Here is a 24,468-nt window from a genome sequence, read left to right as displayed (position 1 = left end):
TATCGTCATAAACATGAATAGGATATGTGTCTGTTTTCAATAAGAAGTCTGTTTGATATATTTGAAATGGCCAAAACTGTCTATTACTCGTATATATGTAATACTATGTAGTGCAATTCAATACAGTTGGAAGCAAATGTCAGAACGTTGTCTTTCACGGTGCTGATTCAATCATACAAATACATATTATTATTTAATAGTTTTTTGTCGATTTATGTACATATGTTGAGTCGAACGGGAACAAATTAACCATGAAAAAAACTTCTTACCCCTGATAAATTGTTCTTAGAGAATCCGTCCATGCAAGCAGTCGATGAGGTAGGTGGACGGTAAGTCACACCGCCAATTTGTGGACCATCACCACCTTCCTCGTCATGCTGTTGTTATATATATATATACAAAAATGTAGAAACTTTCTGATTCAGACTATGGATATATGTAGTTTAAAATGTGTTTCAAATAACTACCCACGGGAGAAATTTACATGTACATATTAAGCGACGGTCAATTATCTGTACTAAGTTTGACAGTTTCATTTTATTCGGCATTAACTATTATAACAGAACATAGCTGAGAAGGAGTAGTTACTTGAAAATCATATAGAAAAACTTAAGATATGAATAAAAATGTGTTCAATGTATAAGAATGTTAAGATGGGGTCAAACAACGAGGCGTTTCCGTGCATTAGGTTAAGCAATATCATGCAACATTACAAATACACACATACCATCTACCATCTAAATCTACTGATAATGTTTAAAACGAATGTCAAACTTGACATTTAATTAAATACGATGTATTGAGTATAACAATCAGGTTGATGAATGAAGTTTAATTGAACATTAATAATCATTTCGGAACTAAATTGAGGCAAGTGATGAAACATCAGGTCAAAAATATGGGTCTACCTCACGGGCCCGAAAGTGAAATGCCCGAAAACGCAAATATCGGAAGGCAAAGATCGAAAATCGAAAGATAGTAAGTCGAAAGATCAAAAAAAAAGGGTGCATGGTAAACGGTACTATGTATATATATAATATATGAGTGGCATGTGGTGAAATTATATCTCTTTTTTTGTCATACAGCCTTGTTTAATGTGCGCACGCAGAATACGGGAGGAAAAGCCTGTTCCTCTTGTTCCTGTTGTATCCTGCTCACGCAAATTAAGTAAGTATGTACCGTTTACCATGCACCCTTTTTTTATCTTTCGACTTAAGATCTTTCGATTTTCGATTTTTGCGTTTTCGGGCGTTTCACGTTCGGGCCCGTGAGGGAGACCGCAAAAATATATACATACATGTGTATGCATAGTCTATTATAATGATAAAAATTCAAAGTTTGTTTGTTCCCTATGAAAATCTACATTCATTTTGATCACATTTGATATACTATCTATTTAAAATTAGTGTGGAAGACACTGAAATTCTAAAAAGAGATTTTATATACAATTTGACATGTGCTTGTACAATATTAGAATACAGGTTTTTCATTCCAAATTGACCCTTTTTCATTTCAATTTGACCCCTTTTCAATGTCAATTTGAAATGAAAAAGGGTCAATGTGAGATGTATATATGTAGGCTAAATTTATTAAACATTGTAATCATATTTCTTTGACTCAATGTCATGATCAGACATGAAATTACATAAAAAATATTGGGTAAAAAGAAAATCTATTTTATCAATTTCTGCCGTAGGTATTAATTACATATGTACATACATACATACATATATCAAAGAGTTTTGGTTTATCTTAGATTTATCATATTATATGTACATATGTAATTTCAAATATTCTAATAAATAAATTTATCATTATGAAAGTTTTGTTAGTTCAAATTTAACTTCAGTAGATGTATTATTAATAAATACATTTTTTATGTGTTTCAATTTTATAGTGTAGAAATTTGGATATATTTAGTATAGTGATTAATAATTCATAGCACGACACAAACTATCCAACCAGAGACAGTAAAACTAAAATAATAATACACAACTCATGCAAATGTACATACATATAATGAGAACCGAATTTATAAAACGAGATATTTAAAATAAAAATCGACTCTTTAATTATATAGGATATAAAAATATGTATATAATTAATTGTCCAAGTAATAGTAGTGCTCGAACATTAGAAATTTTGAAAAACAAAATATCTTTTATTGTTTTTCTCATACAAATTTCATGCAATATACAATCAGATTGAGACATTGACGTCCTTTGTTTTTTTTTTTTAATTACAATGAGATATTAGTTTAAAATAAATTGTACAATAGAATAAGAAGCAGGAGTGTAGCTATCATTTGAAACAATTTGTTTCAAATATGAAAACAAAATATACTTACTGTTTAGTTACACAAATAGATAGATACGAATTTTGCTTAAACGTGGATTTTCTAAATTCTATACTACCTTTAATTAGTTAACATTTATTTACATACAAAACTGGTGTGAGATTGCGATCGTAAGTCATATAGCCAATCACTCGTCAAATTAAGAAATATTATAAATTATCTTGAACACGGGTTTGAGTTTAGCAATGATTATATTTTGGACAGGGATATTAGAGAGAAAACAAATCATGAAAAATAAATACCGTAATAATAATAACAACAAAAGAAACATCATCAATCTCAACTAAAAAGCATCGTAACAAAATATGTTCCAAAGTGAAGAGAAGAAATAGGTTTTGTAGAAAATCATTATTGGAAGATAAGAAGTGCATTATTAAAAAGTGATTAGTGAGCATTTGCAGTGAAGCTTATTGTACCTATATAATAAATATATCAGTTGATAATGTACGAAAAGCTGATGCAGATCAATGTAAATTCAATCGAAATGCAATGCTCATCTTTTATAATTATTAAATGCTATGGAGTTTTTTTTTAATAATGCAGAGTAAAAGTTAAAGCTGATAGAAGAACGAGAAAACAATCCAAAACCAAGCAAGAATATATATGTATAATATGGGTAAATAATATTTCAAAACACAAAACTTGTATATAGGACAGTTCCAAGATGATTTAATCATTACTTTTTCTTTAATTGTTTACATTCTACACAAATATACTATGTCCTATGTTCTGACAATCCATTTATTATATCTAACATGATATCAATAATTGTAACCGATCAAAATAACCCGAGATGAAGAAGCCCCGAAAAACCAATCCACACATACATAAAATATATGGACGTTTATTTTTGATATTCTGTGTTGGGGAGTCGATATCTATTGATTATTTATATCTTTATGTTTATAACGGAATCGTACATATGTATATGATTCCATTTCCAACTTTAAAATGAAAAAACTTGAGTTTATTGCTTTAAGCTTTTATTCGAAACTTAACCAAATGCAGTAAATATTCGTAACAGGCACAAGTTTTGTATTTTGAAGAGAAAATTTAGAATTTTGAATAGAAATAAGATAAAAAAAAAAAAACCAAAAATAATCATAGAGTATTCAAGAACTCCACAGATTCGCTCGAACCCAGTCGATAGAGACTGCCTATTAAACTTTCAATATCTCAATAAATTTTTACGCCGACATGAAAATTGAACTAACCCAGTTGTAATAAATTTTAAATATTTATTCATTGAATCTGTGGTGTTCTAAGGCGACAGCTTCCTTCAACGCTCATTTAATTATACATATTGCCTTTTAAACGTAAATATATGTATAGGTATATATTATGCAAGAATCCCTTCATTTATGTACATATGCATTTATAATATACCGTCTACATGAGATTTAATATAAATGTAAGGATTGCTGTATACTATATATGTAATGTACATATTTTTTTTTACAATGGAAATCCACTAACTGTATGAACTATTTTATTTATGTGTTGAATCCTTGGATCCCGGTCGTATCGAAACACAATTCGAATGCAACCTGGGTAAAGGATTAAACACGTGTTATATACTATAGCTACTACATATATGTACATACATACAAGACATACATACTTATGTAGTTTGGTCTTTATGGGAGTCAATAGTGATACAACTTAACTTTGATCTTTAGTCATAAAAAAATCGAATAACAATAGATTTATATAAAATATTTCCTTTACTGTCTACGCCAGTGGTTTCCATGAGAAATTTTACGGTGGTAGTACTAAATTTTAGTCAAATGAAGAAATAACTTCTTAAAATTTAAATAAAAAAATGTAATGTATTGAATCTTTGATAACACTGAGCAACAAAAATCACGTTTTCATTTACCGGAGCGGACTAATCAATATTTACTAAGTTTAACCCACTGAGTTTGAATAAGACAATATTTTTCGTTGCTTTAGAAATATGGGCGTTTAAAAATATGTACAATTTTTACAAACTGTGGTCTTTTGCAGTCTTTAATTTAAAATCTAGTATTGCTGTGCTAAAATTAATGATTGAAATCAGTGGTCAGATGTTTTTTTCTATACATTGTGATTTCTTTAAAATACGTATAATAAATCATCAAGCGAACTTTAAAAGTCTAAAATACATATATATTTTTACGCATTTTTTCCCTTTTGTCACTTTACAAGGTTTTTATCTCAATATATATTTTTTATTATATTATATAAACGCACCTATTCAAGAGGCAAATGATTTTAAATTGAGCTTAAAGAATAGACCGTTTGTGTATATCAAGAGCGAAATAAAGAATGGAGAGCACATCACTCCATTTCACTCTTTCACATTTAAATTAGAAATTATCCCATAATATTACGGAAAAAAATGTTTAAAAAAAGTATATTTTTGACTTTTGAAATTTGCTAGATAATCAATTAAAAGTATTTCAAAGCAATAAAAAATCACAACCAATAGAAAAAACACCCGAATATCGATTCCAATACCAACTTTTGGTACAGATTATACAAACTAGATTTTGAATAAGACTGTAAGTCAAAAAACTGTAAAAATTGCAAATTTTTTTAAACACTCACATCTCTTAAATGAAAGCAAGCCAACAAAAATTATTGTCATATTCAAATTCAATGAGTCACACTTATTAAAGATTGATTATTTTCCGCTCCAGTAATTTTTTTGCTGTTCAGTATAATTTGATTAAAAAGGGAGAGCCATTTTTGGCTAATTTTTGTATCGTATATTCGTACGTTATATCACGTATCTAATGATGTTACGCAAACTAACAAACAGACGGAAGTGTGCCATTATGTATATTACATATGTAAGTACATATGAATGTGAATAAAAATAATTATGAATAAAAATAAAATATATTTTTCGCAGCACCCTTTGAAATTTCACCCAGAAGTATAATCAACTTCCACTGTTAAACTTTTCATGAGTTGGAGGCCACAATAAGGTCACAGTTAAAAACCACTTGTGAAATGAAATTTTCAACATACATTTTGAATAGAAATTTCTCAAAATGGGCCAGTTAATGGATTGTCATTGTATGCTGACATGATTGGAGGCACATCTATTAGGCTCAGAAGGAAACTGTCGTTATAAGCGTGCCAAGCGAAAGTGGACACTTTGTAAGTGTACTTGTGTGTGTGTGTGTGTGTGTGTGTGTGTGTGTGTGTGTGTGTGTGTGTGTGTGTGTGTGTGTGTGTGTGTGTTTGTTGTGTGTATCATGGGGGTGGATATGGCATTTGGGGAATTTGTTTGTTTGTTTGTTTTAATTTTGTCGTGATTGGTCACTGACTCACCGATGGTCGCATTCGCACGCAGTCGGACCATGGCCAGGTTGGTCCTGGCATACTCACGTTCGCGGTGTCCGCATTGGTCGTATCCTGTGTCCTGTAGATCCCTATGGGTATTTCGCAGGTTGTCGAGCACAACTTTTGGTACAGTCGTCCGTAGGTCCTTATCCACATGTCATTCTTGGTTATCTTCATCTGAAAATGTCAGCAAGTGGACTTGGTAAGGTTGTCACAAATCATTGATTGGATCAAATCGAGATAGTCTCGATTTGGTTTCAAAATGAATTAAAATTTAATGATACAATTAGAAATCATATCTGATTATATTTTTGGGTGTTTTTTTGTACGGTTTAGAAATTTGGAAATCGTCAAAAGTAAAAAGAATAAAATGGGTGTGAATTATTGGACCGAATTACCGAATATTCAGCCAAATTACCGACAAAAATAGGTCACAATGACAGAATCGATCATAAAATATTTTTCCCGTCAAAAAATAGCTATATCTCGGCAGATTATGCTTTTCTATAACAGAATTAAAAATGTGTCGCGTAAAGACGGCTTCTGTCGGGCGCATGATATTTATTTTAATGTCAATTTGATATTTTTTGTCGTTCATTATTCACTAGAATATCGGGTTGAATGGAATAATCGACTTTTCGTTATTTTTATGACTTTTATGAAACAAATTATCACAGAGGTTTACAGATATTAAGGAAAAACCGCAAGCATATGTATGCTTGCAACAATCAACGAATTCGGCCTAGCCAAATTTGCAAGATAAGAAGGGGATGCCTATTTTGTTGGAACCTTCACGACAGTTAAATCCGATAAATTGGCAAACTCTAACGGGAGGCGGTCGATCTGAATGTAATAACCATCTAGATCTCCTCAGAAGCGATAGACGTATGTACTTGTAACCATCGAGATTTGAACCTACGACCTCTCTACTGTCAAATAGTAGCTTATCTAGTCCAGACGATGGGAACAGTAGGTTCCCATCGTCATGTCTTAACTCTCATGTAACGAGTAGGAAGTCTAAACTTAGTCAAATAACTTAAACTTCTATACGGAACTGAAACTTACCGAAGTTAGGAAACCAGAGCCGGGGGCTTGGTCCACGCCCAAAAGTAGTCTCACAAATGTGATCACATAGTCTTTGACGAACGCCTGGTAGAGTAGGGTGTCCAACATTGAGGCGGAGAAGACGGACCCAGCGGCAAACGGCAACCGGAACATGTAGGAGATGTGAGAGCCGCGTTCCTTCTCGCACTAGTAAACACAAACCATGGCTTTTTTGGTTGACATTTGGGGATTCGTCGTATTTTAGGGATGTTTTATATCATTCGGTGTACAGACTTTGGTCACTCAGTCGTGAAAAAATCGGACACTCACTATTGAATTTTATGATGAAATTCCATTACTACACTTTTGACGACCGGTTATCGTATATTTAATTGTATTGAAGTATGAATAGAAAAGCATAAGCTCGAATAGTGAATGTCCAATCTTTTATATATACATATTTGATAAGAAATTGCTATACACATGTGAATAAATATTTAAATAAATATATAAATAACATCCGCGCTTTTCATTACGCAAAAATTACATACAGCATTAATAGTATCAAAAAAACAAGCGAGCCAAACAGCACAGAAAAAAATACTGACCTAAGTCCAATATGTCAAAATCGCATAGATTACAAGTAACATTAGTTATGATTCATATATAGAAAATCGCAGGGCTTGCAGTTTATTTCGCAATATGTAAACGATCGTTCTAAACAAATATTATAAATATACGTATATCATAAATGTGTAAAAATTACCTTTTCCATTTTGGACAAGTGCAAAGCGTATTTGTCGTTGGCTCGAAACTGCATAAATCGCATGTTCGACGATTGTGAAAGTTCGGTTATCGATCGGATCGACGGGAAGAACCTGTAAAATTTAAGCCCCAGTCAAATATTTTAATCCAAGTCCTAAATTCTATGTATTTAAATTGGGATTCAACGAGCGTTTGGAATATTCGTGAAACCGCCTACATTACAGTATTGCATCACATTGTAACGTTCGTATGTAATGTTGATTCGCTAAGAGGGCAGATGTACATAATTACAGGTGTGTACATATATTGAACATTAGTTAAGGCGGATAAACATTAATAAGCTATGTATGTATGTCTCCATTTGTTCACTTTTCTTGCGTCTTGAAGCGCATGCCCTTTTTGTACATATTTGTATAGTATGCACTATGTGCATCAAGCGCAGGCACCTCAAGACGCACGAAAAGTGAACAACTGAAGACATAGCTATAGACTAGGGATGGCGAATAGGATTTGGAAAGGCATGCTAAAATATGTAATAAATCTGGTCACGCCAGCAGCACAGCCAGGGATTGAACTCATGACCACACAATTAAAAGCACTACACGTTAACCATTGATCTATGCTGCTGGTTGATAAAACGACTGTGATTGTGAATAGTTGACATAAATTTACTTGGACCCGACACACTTATTGATAAAAATAAATTATTTCAAATATTCTTATTCCAAAAACCGATATTGTGTCAAAATTAATTTTTGAATATTTACGGCTTTTTGCCGAATTCGAATTTAAAATTGATCTTAGGAAAATGATATATTGAAGTTTTATGCTTCATATACAAAAGAATATAAATTAACGTCAAAATAAAAAAGTAAAATTTTCAAAAATCATGAAATTTTTGATTATTTTATTTGAAATTGAACATTTATTAAATATGTAAGTATAATATGATAGGGAATGAAAAAATACACCAACAAATTAAGTCCCACCGTGAATTTTTATATTTTTTCGAATCAAGGCCGTCGCGATATCTCACAGGTCTAATTGCAGACGGCGACATATGAATAGCAAAATAGACTCATTCCGTTCGCTTCATATACATTGACATATAAGTCACCGTATACAATTGATTTCTACCTGTATGTTATTGTCATCGCGACGGTCTCGATTTTGGCGAAGATGTCGAAATTTGAAACGCTTTTCGCAATTTGTCGCATTTTTTGTGTTTGTTTTGGACAATGTTCATATATAAATAAAGTATATTAAATATGTATAGCATACTTGAACATGGTTTGCACGGCGACAATAGTGTTACAATCGGACAGGGTGTCTTCCTCGGCTGAATTTGACAATTCTTTGTTGACAACTACGACGTTTTCTGCCAACGTTATGCCAGCCCTGAGCAGATCGTCCAATCTTTCAAAATCACAAAAAAATATATACATAGTATAATTTTAAATGTAACGCTAATTATACATAGACGTTCCGAAATTATGAAGCGGATGACACTTCGTTATATGTAGAATAATAAACGTAAGTTTCAGTTTAACCATTAAGGAGTTTAACACCAAGAATTCAAAAGGAGGAAATCCTATTGGAACTTCATATAGCTTCTGTGAGCACCTCTATTGGTGGAGCTTTAATTCGGGGGCTTGATTTGGCATACTGGGACCGTGTACGTTTTAAGTTCTGCACGTAAAAGCAGAACGGAAATTATTCATTAATACATTCATATGTATACATAATACCGCTATTCCGTGTATCTGTCCGTGATAACGCTCGCCGTACTATAATAGCCATTTCAATTTGACATACATACATATGTACATATGTACGTCACAGCTAAACCACTGCCAAAACGTATACAAATATAATAACAAAAGAAAAAACTTCTATATATACTGTTTGCTACCAATGTTTCTTCTAGGCAAATAGACGGTGCTCTGTCTCTGAGCCTCTGAGCGTTTACCCCATCTATTGAAAATTTATTTAATTAATTAATTTTTCTATTGGTGTTTTATATTGTTTATATAAACATAGCTAAGTATGTAGGTAGTTTTTACCATTTTTATCATTTTAAACAATTAAATTTAAATATTAAATTAAATATATATAAAAGGTATTTGAGAAAAGTTCAACCACGTGCGGATCGAATACGGGACCGACACATTAATTTTATTTTTTTACTTAATAACTTAATATGCCAAGACCTATGCGATGATATTTCATCGGGTACAACACTAGTTCTATATGGACACATTCATATGTTCACGCCAGTGTTGGTTTTATAAATCGACCTTTATGCTAATTTATTCTAATAAGATTTCTCCATTTGTGTTTTCTTGGTTTCTGGTTTTTGATATGCTTAAAAACTTGTGAGTCGTGTTCTACATATGTACTTACGAGTCAATGGTTCCTAGCATCCAGTACACGAGGGGAAAGTAAGCAATGGAGTCTAGGAAAGCAACATCGGGCCTTCGCTCCAACAACAAGATGATGGGATTGAGCGAGGTCTTTGATCTGAAGTGGGCTCTCAGCGGAATTATGAAGTTGTAGATGCCGTTGGAGGCGTAATCTGCCGCCAAGATGATGGTCTTGTTCTGCCATTGGTAGTCTTTGGCACTGCGATATGAACAATGCTCGCAGACTTGGGCCAGTTGAAGACAACACAGTGGTTTCTTCTCCTTGAGCAGGTAGCACAGCGTAGGACTGACTCCGATGAACGGCGAAACTGGTGGGAACCCCTTCACAATACTGTCAAAACAGACCAAGTTACGTTTTCATTCAGCCGAGTGGATGCTACAAGTGAAGAGTTTGAATCAAACGCAAATCAGAGGCTGAATCAAGTCTTAATGACCTTACACACAATGTAGTAGTGAAAGTTGAAATTCGGCAGCTTGTGGTAAGTAGACTGCGCGCGGATCTGCAGTGCAGCACGTATCAAGTATCTCTAATTGTGTGTAAGCTCTTTTAAAGATTCAATCTCTTCACTGAGGAGTTGTTTAACATTTATAAGAAGAAAGCAACATATAAGGTTCCACAAGCAATAACACAACATTGAAACATTGTTTCGGGATAAGACACATAACATGAGAACTTTAACTACAAAACATTCTGTTGTCATTGTTGAAGTACAGACCCATCACGACGAGGAAAATGCGTCGAGTTGTGAAGATAAGTCGACAGTGATCTTTCTTCAATCATCAAATCATGAAAAATGAATTTGTAAGTATGTATTGAATATGTGGAGTGTATTTGTATGTATGTAGATACATAATAAGTGTGTGTGTGTGTTTTTTTATTCAAATGTATCATAATTTATGTAAACTATTCTACAGCATCATAAACCATAAACTAGTCTACTGAAAGATAACTACTGTCTAACTATTTAAAGTATATCACGAAATTTTTTTATATATTTGTATGTATATACCAGTAAAATTGAGTGACTTGATTTTATTTTAAGATATCAATTCTGATGATTTTTATTGTACACATATGTATGATCGATTAGCACAATATTATAATGTAATTAATTGATCGAATTGAGATTATAAAAAAAAAGATTGTGGTAAGAATTTTAATATTCAACTAAATGCTAAGGAATACTTTTTATGTTATAAAAATGATAATTACAAAATTAAATTGTGAGGAGTTTTTCATAAAGTTGTATTAACAGTTTCAATAAAATTTAACACAAACCACAAACGTGTAAAAAAAAATTCAATTCATTCCAAATTCCGGTATATACAAATGTAATTTTTAATTTGAATGTTTTTTTTTAGTATTCTAATATGTATATAAAAAGTGAATGATTTTATTATGAATGTATGAAATCATTAGAACATTTAAAAAATATATATGGCAGATATCTGCATTTTACTAATTACAGAAAAAAAATTCAACTACATATATTATATACATATATGTAGGTTTAACTAAATATGGGCATATAATTGCGTTAGAATTGAAAATCAATAAGATACATAAGTATATTTTTTTTGTACATAATACAATACATATGTATATGTATGTATGTACATATAATGAGTATTTTTTGAAAGTGAAAGAAAGCACATTTAAATGGCTTTCGATGAATTTTGATTGGTTTGATTATTATGTTACGCAAATTTTAAAATTGGGCCAATTAGCGATATCCGACATATGTATATGTGTTGTATATACGTTACATACAGTACCGGTCTTGTAATCACATCATTTTGTTGCAATTTTCTATTAAATATTTAAAATAATTCAAAAAAATCTTAGATTATGCTCCTTTTATTCAATTGCTATTTATGCCTGAAAAATGAAATATTAATTTTCGTTCGGTTTTGAAGTATTATAGTATATCAATTGTAACGCTGCGTTACAATAATATTGTAACGCAGATATTGGTAAGGCAGGTGATTGGCGCTCGTCGACCACTGGTTTACTAGCGCTGATCACCTGATCTCGTTCGCGCCAAAAAGGTCTCGACATATGAACAAACTGTATACAACAGCCAATAAGGTCTCGCGACAAATCCAACAATGTTCACCTGATGAGTATAAATATTAGGGAGTTTTGGTCCATGCTTCATTCGAGCAGAGCCGGGCGACAAATTGCAACAAAGCGACGCAACTCGTACTGTGTATATCGATACAAATGTGAAATGAGATGTATAATTGTATGTATGATACATGCGAAGCGTCCAAATAAGTCCAAAAGCCGACAAATCCACGCTATGCGAAATCATCGGCTTGGTGAAATTATATAGACGCATCCATGTGTATAAAGCGAGACACTATTCTAAACTTACTGGACGTGATAGATTTTTTCAAATAGTTTTGCTAGTGTGCTCCAAATACAATAGAAGTTGGTTTTTTATACTGTTTTGAATACATACATTAGGGGGACCAAAAAGTAACCAAAAAAACTATTCCCACATTCCCTGTGTCTGTGTAATTTTTTTCCTATGCGACGAAGACGATCCTGGACAGCCAATCTTCAACGATAATTCCTCGGTGGTTTGACGAGGATCTGATTCCACAATTGACGTCAGGATATCATCATCTAATTTTTGAACTCTTATTTTCGTGCGATCTCCTTGATGTCCTATTTCCCATTTTTAAATTGTTTATACCGCTGATAACTAGAGGTTAGGACCGAAAGCGTGCTTTTTCCAGGAAACAGGGCATTTTGGGTCTATTTTCCAGAAAATAGAGCAAACTACAAAGCTAGAGTGCAAAAACAATGCACGGCGAACAATAAACAAAGAACGGCACGCTTCCAGTCCTACCTCTACTGATGACATTTGTTTAGTCTCAGAATATCCCCGTACTTAGCGGTGTTTTATTTCACTGCTTCGTTTGCCTTCATTACTTGGTTTAGCATAAACAGAATAAAATGACCCAACTACCCTTCCTCTATTATTGGTCTCGACATCCTTCCTCAGGTAGAATTTTTTTAAACAGAAACAATAAAGAGCTTGTCAAAATGTTTTGATTACTTTTCGGTTCCCCTAATAGTTATACGCTCAGACGCCGAGGACTACGTACATATAGGCGTATGCATACGTGGCCGATAAACTGGTTACATCCCAAATGTGAATCGCTACCAGGTAACCTGTCGCACAGGAAAATTGCCCTACAGAAAACTGTCCAAATATTGCTCAGAAAAAAAAAAGAGATTTGGGCAGTTTTCCTGTGCGACGAATTTTCGTGCGATAGGAGATCCGCGCGAGCGATTTTAGTAGCGGCGGTTATCCTTGTAGCGATTTACATTTGGGATGTAATCACCGAACCATGTGGCCATACGTCTATAAGCAGTTGATGACTGAGCATGAACTATATGTACATACACATATGTGATAAAAATCACTTCTGTACGTGGAGTACACTCGCGAAAAATGGGTGTGTATTTAAAACTACACTACAGAAGTGAAACTTCCTTTAGGTTAGGCTTGAGAAGTAATTATCAAGGAGGGGGAAGGTAGATAGGGAAACCGCGGGCTCCTTTCGGGCGTCCCACTCTAGCTCGACGGTGCAGAGGAGAAGGATTGCAACGTTTCGTAACACGAGCATCCGATTCACTCTACCGTGCGCAAGGAAGTGTTCACTTCGAAAACCGTCACGTCACGTAAGTTTTGGTTAGTTCGAGCCTTAATATGTCTATGAGTTTAGTAAGTAGGTATATAAAAGTGCAACAAGTGCTTGAAGAGGACTCACCTAGCATACTCGGCATGCCATGCTGACTTATAGATATTGGTGTACATATAACTGTCGTCCAACCTAGAGTCAGTAGTGTCAGCACTGGTCGCGCACGAGGTCGTCGTGCTGGGCGTCGGGACGCTACGTAGGGACAGGGTACACACACAACATCAAACCAGGGGGTTCATCAATTACAGCCACCCGCCAAATTCCATGCACCCGTGCTTCACAAACAATCGATTCTGCGACCGCTTGTCACCAACGACACCTGGGACAAGGTCTGACACTCGCAAGATACTCGAGGTTTCATCAAAACTTAAGGTGTATCTTTATCTTGTAGCGTAATGTAACATGTAACGTAATCTGACGTCTAAGGGCCGGGCCGCACCGTGCAACTTTGTCGGCCGACTAGTCGCGCGACACGAAAAAATGTATGGAAATGTGTGCGACAAACAAGTTGACGGGTGTGGCATGTCACATCTACCTGCATGCATTGGTCTGGTCGCCCTCAACCAAGTTGTTCGCGAGTTGAGCGGTGCGGCCCGGCCCTAACGTAACTTGTAACGCAATGTGTATATAGTTTGTAATGTAACGTAATTATATATGTAATGTAACGTATTTATATAATAGCTGAACCCGGCATGGGTTAACGCATGCTATTCCCAAATAATTCGCGTGTAATAATAATATTCAACGTTACGAGGTCAATGACCGTTTGTTTATAATCGGAAAATATAACATTTTGTAAAGTTATTATAATAGCTAAACTTTTGTATGCATTAAATTAAAAAATGGAATACAGCAGCTTTAAAGTTTTCTTCCAACTTACGCATGAATTATTTAGTTTACTTTTAAAATTACTGTTTCAGTTCCGATTCCGATTAATTATTACTATTCATATTGTAACTTTATTTAAATCAATCCGAAACTACCCGTTGAAATTTCAACGGGAATAAAACTAGTAATATATTATATAATACATATATTGTATTCAAAATAAAACTTGAAATCTAACCTGCCATGAAATCAAAATGGTGGCGTGTAAGGTAACGTACATATAATGTGAATATACTCGTTTTATTACAGTCCAAGTTCGCGCTAATGATACATTACACTTTAATTTACTTTTAATTACTTAGTACGGGATCGTTAAAGTTAACATTGTGTGTATTGTGTTTGTTATGTGAAAATGTGTACTTTCGGAAATTTTAAACATGATAAAACCTCCCAATACATGTTATGGTCTGTGCCGTAAAAAGTGTTGCATTTGATTTAATATATTTAAGATGATTTTCAAAATCAAGAATTATTCGGACGCTGTTCTGAATAAAAGATTCAACTCACAGGATTAACTTTTCGTAATATACATATGTACATACATATGTATGTATGTAATACAATCTCATGAATGATTTATTTTTAAAATAACTTCACATCATATCATATAAAAATCTTAAATTAAATTAATAAGTTTTATATTAAATTAAACGAAATTAATGAAATTGCCAATGTCTAAAATAAGGAGTTGGATCTTTCATGCAAAACTATGACAATAATTCTGTGAATATTTAAAGCTGTAATTATAATAGTAAGAAGATGACAAGATACTTTCGAGGATCGATTGTGTGTGATTCGGTGTGCAATCGCTGAATATTTACTTGCATGAAAAGTTTGTTCGTCTTCGAAAACAATAATAAAAATATAATAACAGTAAAATAAAACGTTGACATGCTCTGAATATATATGAGGCTGTTTCGAACATGCAATTCTTTTCAGGCGTAAACAATTCGAAATGCAAAAAGGAAAACTAGGCGACCCTCATTATAATAATAGTATAGGTGTTGTCGCTTTGAGAAACGCTCCTCTAGGGGAAAGTTATGAAGGTTTATAAGGAAAAATAAGATCGCATGTGAAACATATATATGTATGTATATATATATATATATATATATATATATATATATATATATATATATATATATATATATATATATATACATACATATTTATATATATATATATACATATATATATATATATATATATATATATATATATATATATATATATATATATATATATATGTATATATATATATATATATATATATATATATATATATATATATATATATATATATATATATATATATATAAATACATATATATGTATATATATTGGTCCAAAGCTAATATTTCGATCGTATAATAAAAATATTGTGCAATAGAATTTTAAAACTAACTACTAGCTATGATATCAATATATTCGTTTATGTTTGGCTGTAAATTGATGAACTGGAAATATAAAGAAAAATAATAAAAATAAAACACTTAATAATTAAAATAAAATCTATCACACACATGTAAACATAATATAAATGCATAGTAAATATCGAATATAAAAAAAATAAAAAAAAGTACAGATAAGTAAGACATCTGTGTAATAAAAGGGCTAGAAGGGGATTGGAGGGTAACTTAAGTTACATATTAAAGCTAATATATATATATAAAGATAAATATTAAGATTCTAGAGTCTTACTAATAATCATCGAATGCTAAGCGATTGGAAGGTTTCAAAGGAAAATCACACGTATTATGCATACATACACACATACACGCACACATTTAAACATATGGTAAATATTTACATAGCAGGAAATTGTGTATATTGGATTTTTTTTTATAAATGACCTTTGAAAGTCATTAGCATCTTCTACCATTTCCACTTTGTGTTTCATTTGAAATTGAAATTAATATAATATGATCGGATCAACATGTACATTTTATATATAATATGTACATACATACATGTTTAATTTTTGGATTATTTTTTCTTTTGAAAAACTGATTTTGTATTATTAAAAACAACGCTTCGCACATTTCCATCAGAGTGCGCCGTGTCTCGTGCCGTCTCACTCGCTCTGCTGGTTTATAACATATTGTAACGTGGGAACATGACTAAATGCATTCGTGGGTAAACAATAGAGACTCTGGATTAGGCTAACGGGACTCAGTAACAGCCCGAACAAAGGATACGCTGGAGTTCTCACTGAACTGGGCGAGTGCGTGCGTAACAAAAAACTGGCCAGGATAGAACTTTAAGTGCCTAGACCAGGGTTTCCCAAACTTTTTCTGCAATGGAACACTTCGAAGACCCGGAAATTTTAACGGAACACTTAGCTTATTTTTAGATTGGATAATTCTTACTAGTAAAAATTAAAAAAAAAGTTATTAAAACACATATTAAACACGTTTTAAATATGATTATTTTGAGTCCATGAATTGCATATCTTCTTGATATCAGGTACAATATTGGTAAGTTGCATTCTAATATATGTTCCTGCACTTTGTTCTGTACTTTGAGCCTGTTCCTGCATTTTGAATTCGTTGCAGCATAATATGAATACCGCTTCACATTAATAGGTTGTAGAAAACGGTGAAACAATAATAGCTTGTTTTGAAAAATTGAGGGTACTCTTTTGACAAACTCACCCAGAAATCATTTAAAGGCTGATCTTTGAATTTTTGTTTCAAATCAGAGCCACTAATTAAATCAATTAGATTTTCATAGTCAATTGCGCTTAAGCCTACTGGTTTAGCTGTCACGGAAAATGGATTACAAACCCAGGAATCATCCTTACTATTTTTTTGGAAAATATTGCAAACGAGTTGTTTTCAAGTTATGTAGGTGTTCTAAAAATATTTTGCAAACTTCTTCATCTACTTTAAAATTTAATTTAAACATCAGTGGATATTGATCATCACTCGCCTTAATCTCTCGAAGTAGAAGATCTTTAAATGTGTTGCAGTGTATAAAACGTTTTTAAATTGTCGCGGAACACCTATTCAGGTTCAGCGGAACATAGTTTGGGATACCCTGGCCTAGACAATAGACACATTACTGGATCGGGAAAGCTGTGATGGGCAACTTGTCCTTTATAAGGAGGTACACACAGTAGATCACATTATTATGGAGTGCGTGTGAACCTCTTGAATCTTTGAATAAATCCTATGAAGCGACTTTGGCCTTTCATTTGCAACAATATGATGAACGCAATATATTTTTTTTTTATTCAGAACTATTAGAGAAAATATATATTCCGAGCTGTTATAACAATTAGTATTTAAATTGCAGATTTTATTACTTATATATGGTTAAATTTTTTCATATTTGCGAAAATTTTTGTCTACGCCGGAAAAATATTACGTAGCATCGAAACGAAAAACGGGTCATTTTAATTTTCAACTTTACCTAAATTTTGATATTTAATGAAAATACATTAATTATTATATGTATATGTACAAAGTTAAGTTGAAACGAAAAGTGGAAATGGCTCACGTAATTAATAATTCTTCAGTTGTGGTTGTGAATAATAAATACGAAAACACGTGCTTCGTGATAATTATATATGTAGGTATAATAATAAACTCATATAGTAATTCACTTGAAAAAAAACGTTTCAGAATTTCCGAATTAAAAAAAAAGTAAATGACGATAAAATGCAAGGATGTGGTAATCAAGGACATTTGACGTTTCGGTCGATTTAAATATAAATATAAATAAATCCATTAAAAAAATCGACCGACACGTATTCAGGTGTAGTGCCACTAGTTGCAGGTAAAGTTGAAGCTCAAGTAAACGTAATTGAAGGTGTATCAAATATAAACATATATATATGTAATGTATAATTACGCTATTTTCTCGGAAGGTGAACGCCATGGTACATCATCGTCGAGCTCATCTTCGCTGTCGTCTCCGTCATTATCTTCAAGATGGCCGTCGGCATTGATGTTGAAAGCTGAGCTGGTGAACATGTCGGGCACGGGCAATATCGATGGACGACGACTACCTGCATCAATCATCAACCGGTTTATACGAGTCGGCATCCATTGAATCTTTCACAACCAAACTTACAAGTGGTCGTCCCCATGAGCAAAAATAGACTGAATATAAAAATAATAAAAGGCTAATGAGGTTCAAAGGAAAGGGAGAAGGAGGGAGGGGAATAACATTATTATTTTGGAAAGGTTGAATACCTCTGAAGTAAGTAGGAAATAAGTAGAAAATGTAGTAGCAATACATATACAGTTTTGTGATCATGAGATTTTTTTGTGGCACATGGCAATTTTTTAGTGTGAGAGCTCAAAAAGGTTCACCATCGCTAATGTATGCAACGAGGATATCTGGTAAATTGTTCGAAAATCAATTGCTTGAAGTACAATTTTTTTGAAAAGGTACATGAAATTCTATTTATTTATTTATATTTGCTTTATGACTTATCTAAACTTTTTTTTTATAATTTTCACATTTCATTAACTGTTCTATATTCAAGCAAATGTTAGTAAATGTACGTATGTATATGTTTGTATGTACATATATAGAGCAGTAGACATTAAGGAGTTCGTACTTCGAGAAATATAACGTTCGAGCAATTGATTTTGAGCGATTCATTAATGATAAATTGATTTCGAGCAATTTACCCAAGAACCTTCAATATGGTACCCGAAAATTCCATCCACCGAGAGTTAACTACGCAAACTATCATACTAACGTGATTTTCGTGGCAATGATTGTCGTTTGCGCGATCGCAATGTGTGAAATAACCCTTTTACCGGACGCGATATATGTACATATTATATTACATTGTAATTTGACAAATTTTGTTATTGAAAATTGTAATTTGACAAATGTGATTATAAAAGAAATTATTGAATGTATTAGACTAACCTCTCCTTGACATAGTCTCCGGCGATAGTAGATTTGGATTCGTATCAGAGCATTTCGGAACTTCCAAATGGTTCCCGGGAACTGACAAGTTGTCTGTAGTCACTGACATCGGGGATGATTCCTTCAGGCATTGTCTAGAATCACTCAAGCCTCCGCAATCGGGAAAGATCGCTAGAATCGAACGAAATTCGAATTGTATAAATTGTGCCAAGGCAATTTCAAATTTTAAATTACAACAAGGTATGGGTATAAACGGTTTTTGTGAAAGCGATCAATCAAAACGACAACATCGAAAGTGGATAAAAGGACAAAAACACAAACAACAAAATTCATATTTTTACATATATACATTACATAAATATATATCTGTATATTTGTATGTACATTGCACATGTGAAGCCTGTACAGGTGTAACGAATTTCATTTGGAGCACTTTGGATATTTTGAATCACGATTGCGCAACCCTTTTATACCTGTGTCTGTATTTTTTATTTTCTTCAAAAGTCTCATTCGATGAATGAGATATGTATGTAATATTATAATTTATAAAATACATCTTTGTGAGAAAAAAACGCTATCTACATACATATGTATTTACGTACATGGTTTGGTGTCTCAAAACATTCTTAAGAAAAGTTCTTAAAAAAATATTTCTCATATTTTATATTATACTAGCTTTATAACCCGGCTTTGCCCGGGGTGTTTAAAAAAAAAATTAAATTAAATTAAAAAAAATATACATAAAAATATATTATTTTTATTTATTTTATTAGGAGCGGCGCCCCCGACAGGGGTCCTATGGGGGCTGCGCCCCCTTCGGTGGGGCCTCATGGGGGCTGCGCCCCCTCTGCGGGGCCCTATGGGGGCTGTGCCCCCTTCAGCGGGGCCCCATGGGGACTGCGCAAAAAAAAAAAATCGAACGTGTTTTTCCCACCCAACCAATGACCACCCAAACCACGCATGGCACATACATACAAACATTAGTGTTTTATATGTAAGATTAAGAAAACATGGTTAAATCTAATATATAATTTCGAAAGAGACTTTTTTATGTATGTTTATTTATTTGGTTCGTAGAATCCGTGACATTCAATTTAATAAAAAAACAAATGAATATTCAAATAGATTTAATTTAAATAAAACTATTCAAAATAAATTTAATCAAATGTATACTATTAGATTAGCCATGTTTAAGCGGGTTATATTACAAATATCGAGCGAAGTCGGGTAAAACCACTAGTAAACATATAAAAAAATATTTGTTCATAAAATATGAGCCGTTAAAAATATATTGTATAGAATATTTTAAAGTAAGAAATTCGATCAAATCAGTATTTTAAATCGTTAAAATTTTCGTATGGCATATTGAAATTTGGCTTTTGTATATTTATGGTTCAGTTGAGATTTAAATAATAGTTATAAAACATTCGAATGATTTAAAACATAATTTAAATTGAATATTGATTATTTTACAACAAAACCATAAATATACGTATGTATGTATGTATGTACCTTTAAGGTGGGCATTCATTGGGATATTTGTTTGCAGACAAGTCTATCTAATGTCCACCTTAATATGCATATAAGAAAAATCGACCTTATATTGATGTGATCAATCTTTTATATATATAAATTTATGATAGTAGATAGAATGCAAACGTTGATCTAACGTTGGATGGAGAGGTGTTAGAAAGAGTCAAAAGATTCAAATACCTGAATACCTGGCTAAATGAAGAGATGGACCCAGATGAAGATGTAAGAATCTGCACCGAGATGGCTAGAACAGCGTTTATCAAAATGAAGGCGGCGCTTACAAACAAGCATCTCAATCTTCGTACGCGTTTCGCAAAGAGCTACGTCTGGACATTGTTACTACATGGATGTGAAACGTGGACTCTGAAGACCATGATGATCAGTCACATTAAATTTTTGAGATGTGGGTCTACAGGCGTATGCTGAAGATCCCATGGACCAAAAAAATATCAAATGAAGCTGTCGTCGGCATGATAGGGAGAGGCAGTAACTTTTTTCTGTCATCAAGCGGAGAAAGATGGAGTACCTCAGACACATGATACGGGGTCCAAAATACGAATTTCTCCGTTTGATAACCATGGGGAAAATAGAAGGTAGAAAATGGCAGGAAGAAGTTGTCTTGGCTTCAAAACATGCGCATGTGGACCGATATGAGCGCCGAAGAACTATCCCGAGCTACTGAAGACCGATGCGGATATCTTCAAATAATCGATGAGGTGGTCGCCAACTTCCGGATGCGGAAAGAGCATTGATAAAAAGATTATGGATTTTTCAATATGAGTTTGTATATGTTCACGAAACGATTCCCTCAAAAGAAATCAGTGCAAAGCGTGTGAAATAAATAATGAGGCTTTGGAATGTTGCATTCTCAATCAATTGTTCGACAAATTATTCAGAAGTTTTGGAGACAAACAAGATGTTATTAATAATGCTAGGCTGGCTATTTACGATATTTCTGTTTGCACGAGAATAAAAAATTATACTCATCGCTTTAAGACAGATTACTATAATTGAAATATTAAGAATATTATATACATATATATATATACATATATATATATATATATATATATATATATATATATATATATATATATATTTTATTTTTTATTTTTTTTTTCTTATTAATTATTTTATATAAGGCCGATTTTTCTTTTTTTTTAAATTAAAATAGCATATACATATGTACATATATTATTATACGGATGTTACATATATTATTTATTTACTTTTTGTTTTTTTATACCTATCTCTGTACATCCTGTCTGTTGATTTTTCAATTAATAAAATAAAAATAAAATAAAAATATATAATATGTATATAAAATGTCAATCCTATACTACATATACCTTCTTTAAAATTAAGATTTTGTTCTTAAAGTTTAATCAATCAGTGCTCAAAAAATAGTTAAAAAAAAAAACAGTTAAATTGTTGATAGATCATCGTATGTACATATGCATGTAACAATTTATTGTAAATTTTCTATTTAATCTGAATGAAAAGAATTCATGTGATTTTTCATTCAAAGCGACAATTCTGCGAAGGGATGCTATTGTGTTTTATTTATTTGACATACAGTTTAATCAAAAATGACGTTTCTATTGAAATACGATCCAAAAATGTCGTTTTTTTTTTTATAAAAGCGATTTTTAATACTAATATACATACATATGTACATACATAGGATGAATATGTCGGTCAAAATGTGTGCAATGTGCGGATTTTGATTTGAGATTTTCGCAACGAGATTATAACAGCTTTAGCTACAAATCTTTGTCAGTGACCCAGACTCCCTCACTTTTTATTTTAAATTAAAATAAAAGTTGTTTATTTTTAATTTTTTATTTAAATAATTTCAAATATCAAAACTTTAAACGTGATGAAACATGACATGAACTAGTAGATACTATTGTGGGATCATTTAAATTCAATCGGCAACATTTGTGCAAACTTTGGCCTTTGGTGATGGAGATACGGATGAAAATAAAATATATCAAATAATAAATCCTATAATATTTAAATTCAATTGAAAGCAAAGCTTGGTGGTTGAGTTAATGCTGACCACCGAGAGGTTGCCGGGTTCGATCCTATGGGTTGACTTCAATTGATAATAATTTATTCCGAGTATTTTTGTAGAGCTGTTGGTCAGATTTCTATCGTTCATTCTATGGACCGTTTTCTATCAGAGTTTGCCAATTTATCTGATTTCATTATTAAAGTGGTTCCTCATCAAATTGCCAAAAACCATTCTACCCACTATGTCACCACTATTTAAATATGATTTAAAATTTATAATCTATAAAATTTATTCATATACATAAAAGTAACTCAGGGGCAACCTGATGATGGCATCAGGGGAAAATATAAAATTGGGTCCATCGGCTATGCCACCTTTCCCAAGTATTAAAAGAAAAAAATAAATAGCGGAATGTATTTCAATAAATTGCTAGAAAATTTTGCGAATTAAGAATAAAGCTGCTTAATTTGACGGAGTTGATAAAAATGTGACAACCAGACCCGGTATCTTACATATTTTTTGGCAAATTCTATTCATTTCTGATTAAGTGTGTATCTCGACATTGGAACAAGAATCAAATCAGAATCTCCAGTGCAAACATTTAGTCGTTTATACATATATTCTAAGAAAAAAATAATTAAGCATTTTGCATTTTTGCGAAAAGCACACGAACGTGTTCAAATCACACAATTTTTTTGTATGTATTTTTTGTGCTATTAATATTTGTGTTTGTTATTTGTTTATGATGTATCAAATTTTGTATTTATATTATTGATTATACAAATATACCTATGTATGTAGTGTTTTGTATGCATATGTACATATTATATATATATTTGACAAAAAAAAATGTACAGTTAATAAAATATATATTCGATACTTACAAGTAACGTTGTAGTCTAGAAATATGATAGCAACAACATACATATATGATTAAACGTTGAAAATGATGACTCAAACTTTCTATTTGCTATATATGTATATTCGTACATAAAATACTTAATGTTGCCGTCGATACGTACCGTTCAGTACGGTTATTTTGAAAAACATTATACTATAATAATTATTGTATAGTACATTTTACATGATAGAACAATGGGTTCGTATAAAAGACTATTGCAGATTGCTTTTTTAATAGAGGTAATAATGATTTAGCATTTTAAATTCGTATTAGTATGTATGAATGTATATTTAAAACGGCACCCCGACATTTCCCCCTGGATAAAACCGCGCCGACATTTCAGCGCGGTACATTTCAGTGCATGATATTTCGGCGCAGTATATTTCAGCGCACATCATTTCGGCGCGATGACATTTCAGTGTCATTTGGGCGCATTAAAAAAACTTAAGACGAAACAAGAAAAGCAAAAGTTGTGTGCAAAATAAACAACTAATTAGAATATACTATCACTATCCGGGCTAATGATGGAAAGATGTCGTCCGAATAATATGAATTATTTTATTTTAGTTCGTTTTAAAATATTATTATAAATTATTAAATC

The 24,468-nt window shown here is 32.3% G+C and overlaps 1 protein-coding gene across 1 annotated transcript in view; it reads right to left on the bottom strand.

The window, feature by feature from the left end:
* The window catches only part of SLO2 (slowpoke 2), a 197,198-nt gene that overhangs the window by 4,884 nt on the left and 167,846 nt on the right, over window positions 1-24,468 (bottom strand). The window contains exons 14-20 of the mRNA XM_077443774.1: window positions 19,417-19,587; window positions 18,382-18,538; window positions 9,902-10,252; window positions 8,780-8,914; window positions 7,500-7,611; window positions 6,755-6,940; window positions 5,735-5,866 (exon numbers count right to left, since the gene is read on the bottom strand). Coding sequence (XP_077299900.1) covers window positions 5,735-5,866; window positions 6,755-6,940; window positions 7,500-7,611; window positions 8,780-8,914; window positions 9,902-10,252; window positions 18,382-18,538; window positions 19,417-19,587 — 1,244 coding nt within the window. The remainder of the gene's footprint in view (window positions 1-5,734; window positions 5,867-6,754; window positions 6,941-7,499; window positions 7,612-8,779; window positions 8,915-9,901; window positions 10,253-18,381; window positions 18,539-19,416; window positions 19,588-24,468) is intronic.

This window comes from Arctopsyche grandis, chromosome 2 (genome assembly GCF_051622035.1).
Source record: "Arctopsyche grandis isolate Sample6627 chromosome 2, ASM5162203v2, whole genome shotgun sequence".
Taxonomy (NCBI): Eukaryota; Metazoa; Arthropoda; class Insecta; order Trichoptera; family Hydropsychidae; genus Arctopsyche; species Arctopsyche grandis.
The sequence above is the reverse complement of the archived record's forward strand: the minus strand, read 5'-3'. Positions and strand labels throughout refer to the sequence as shown.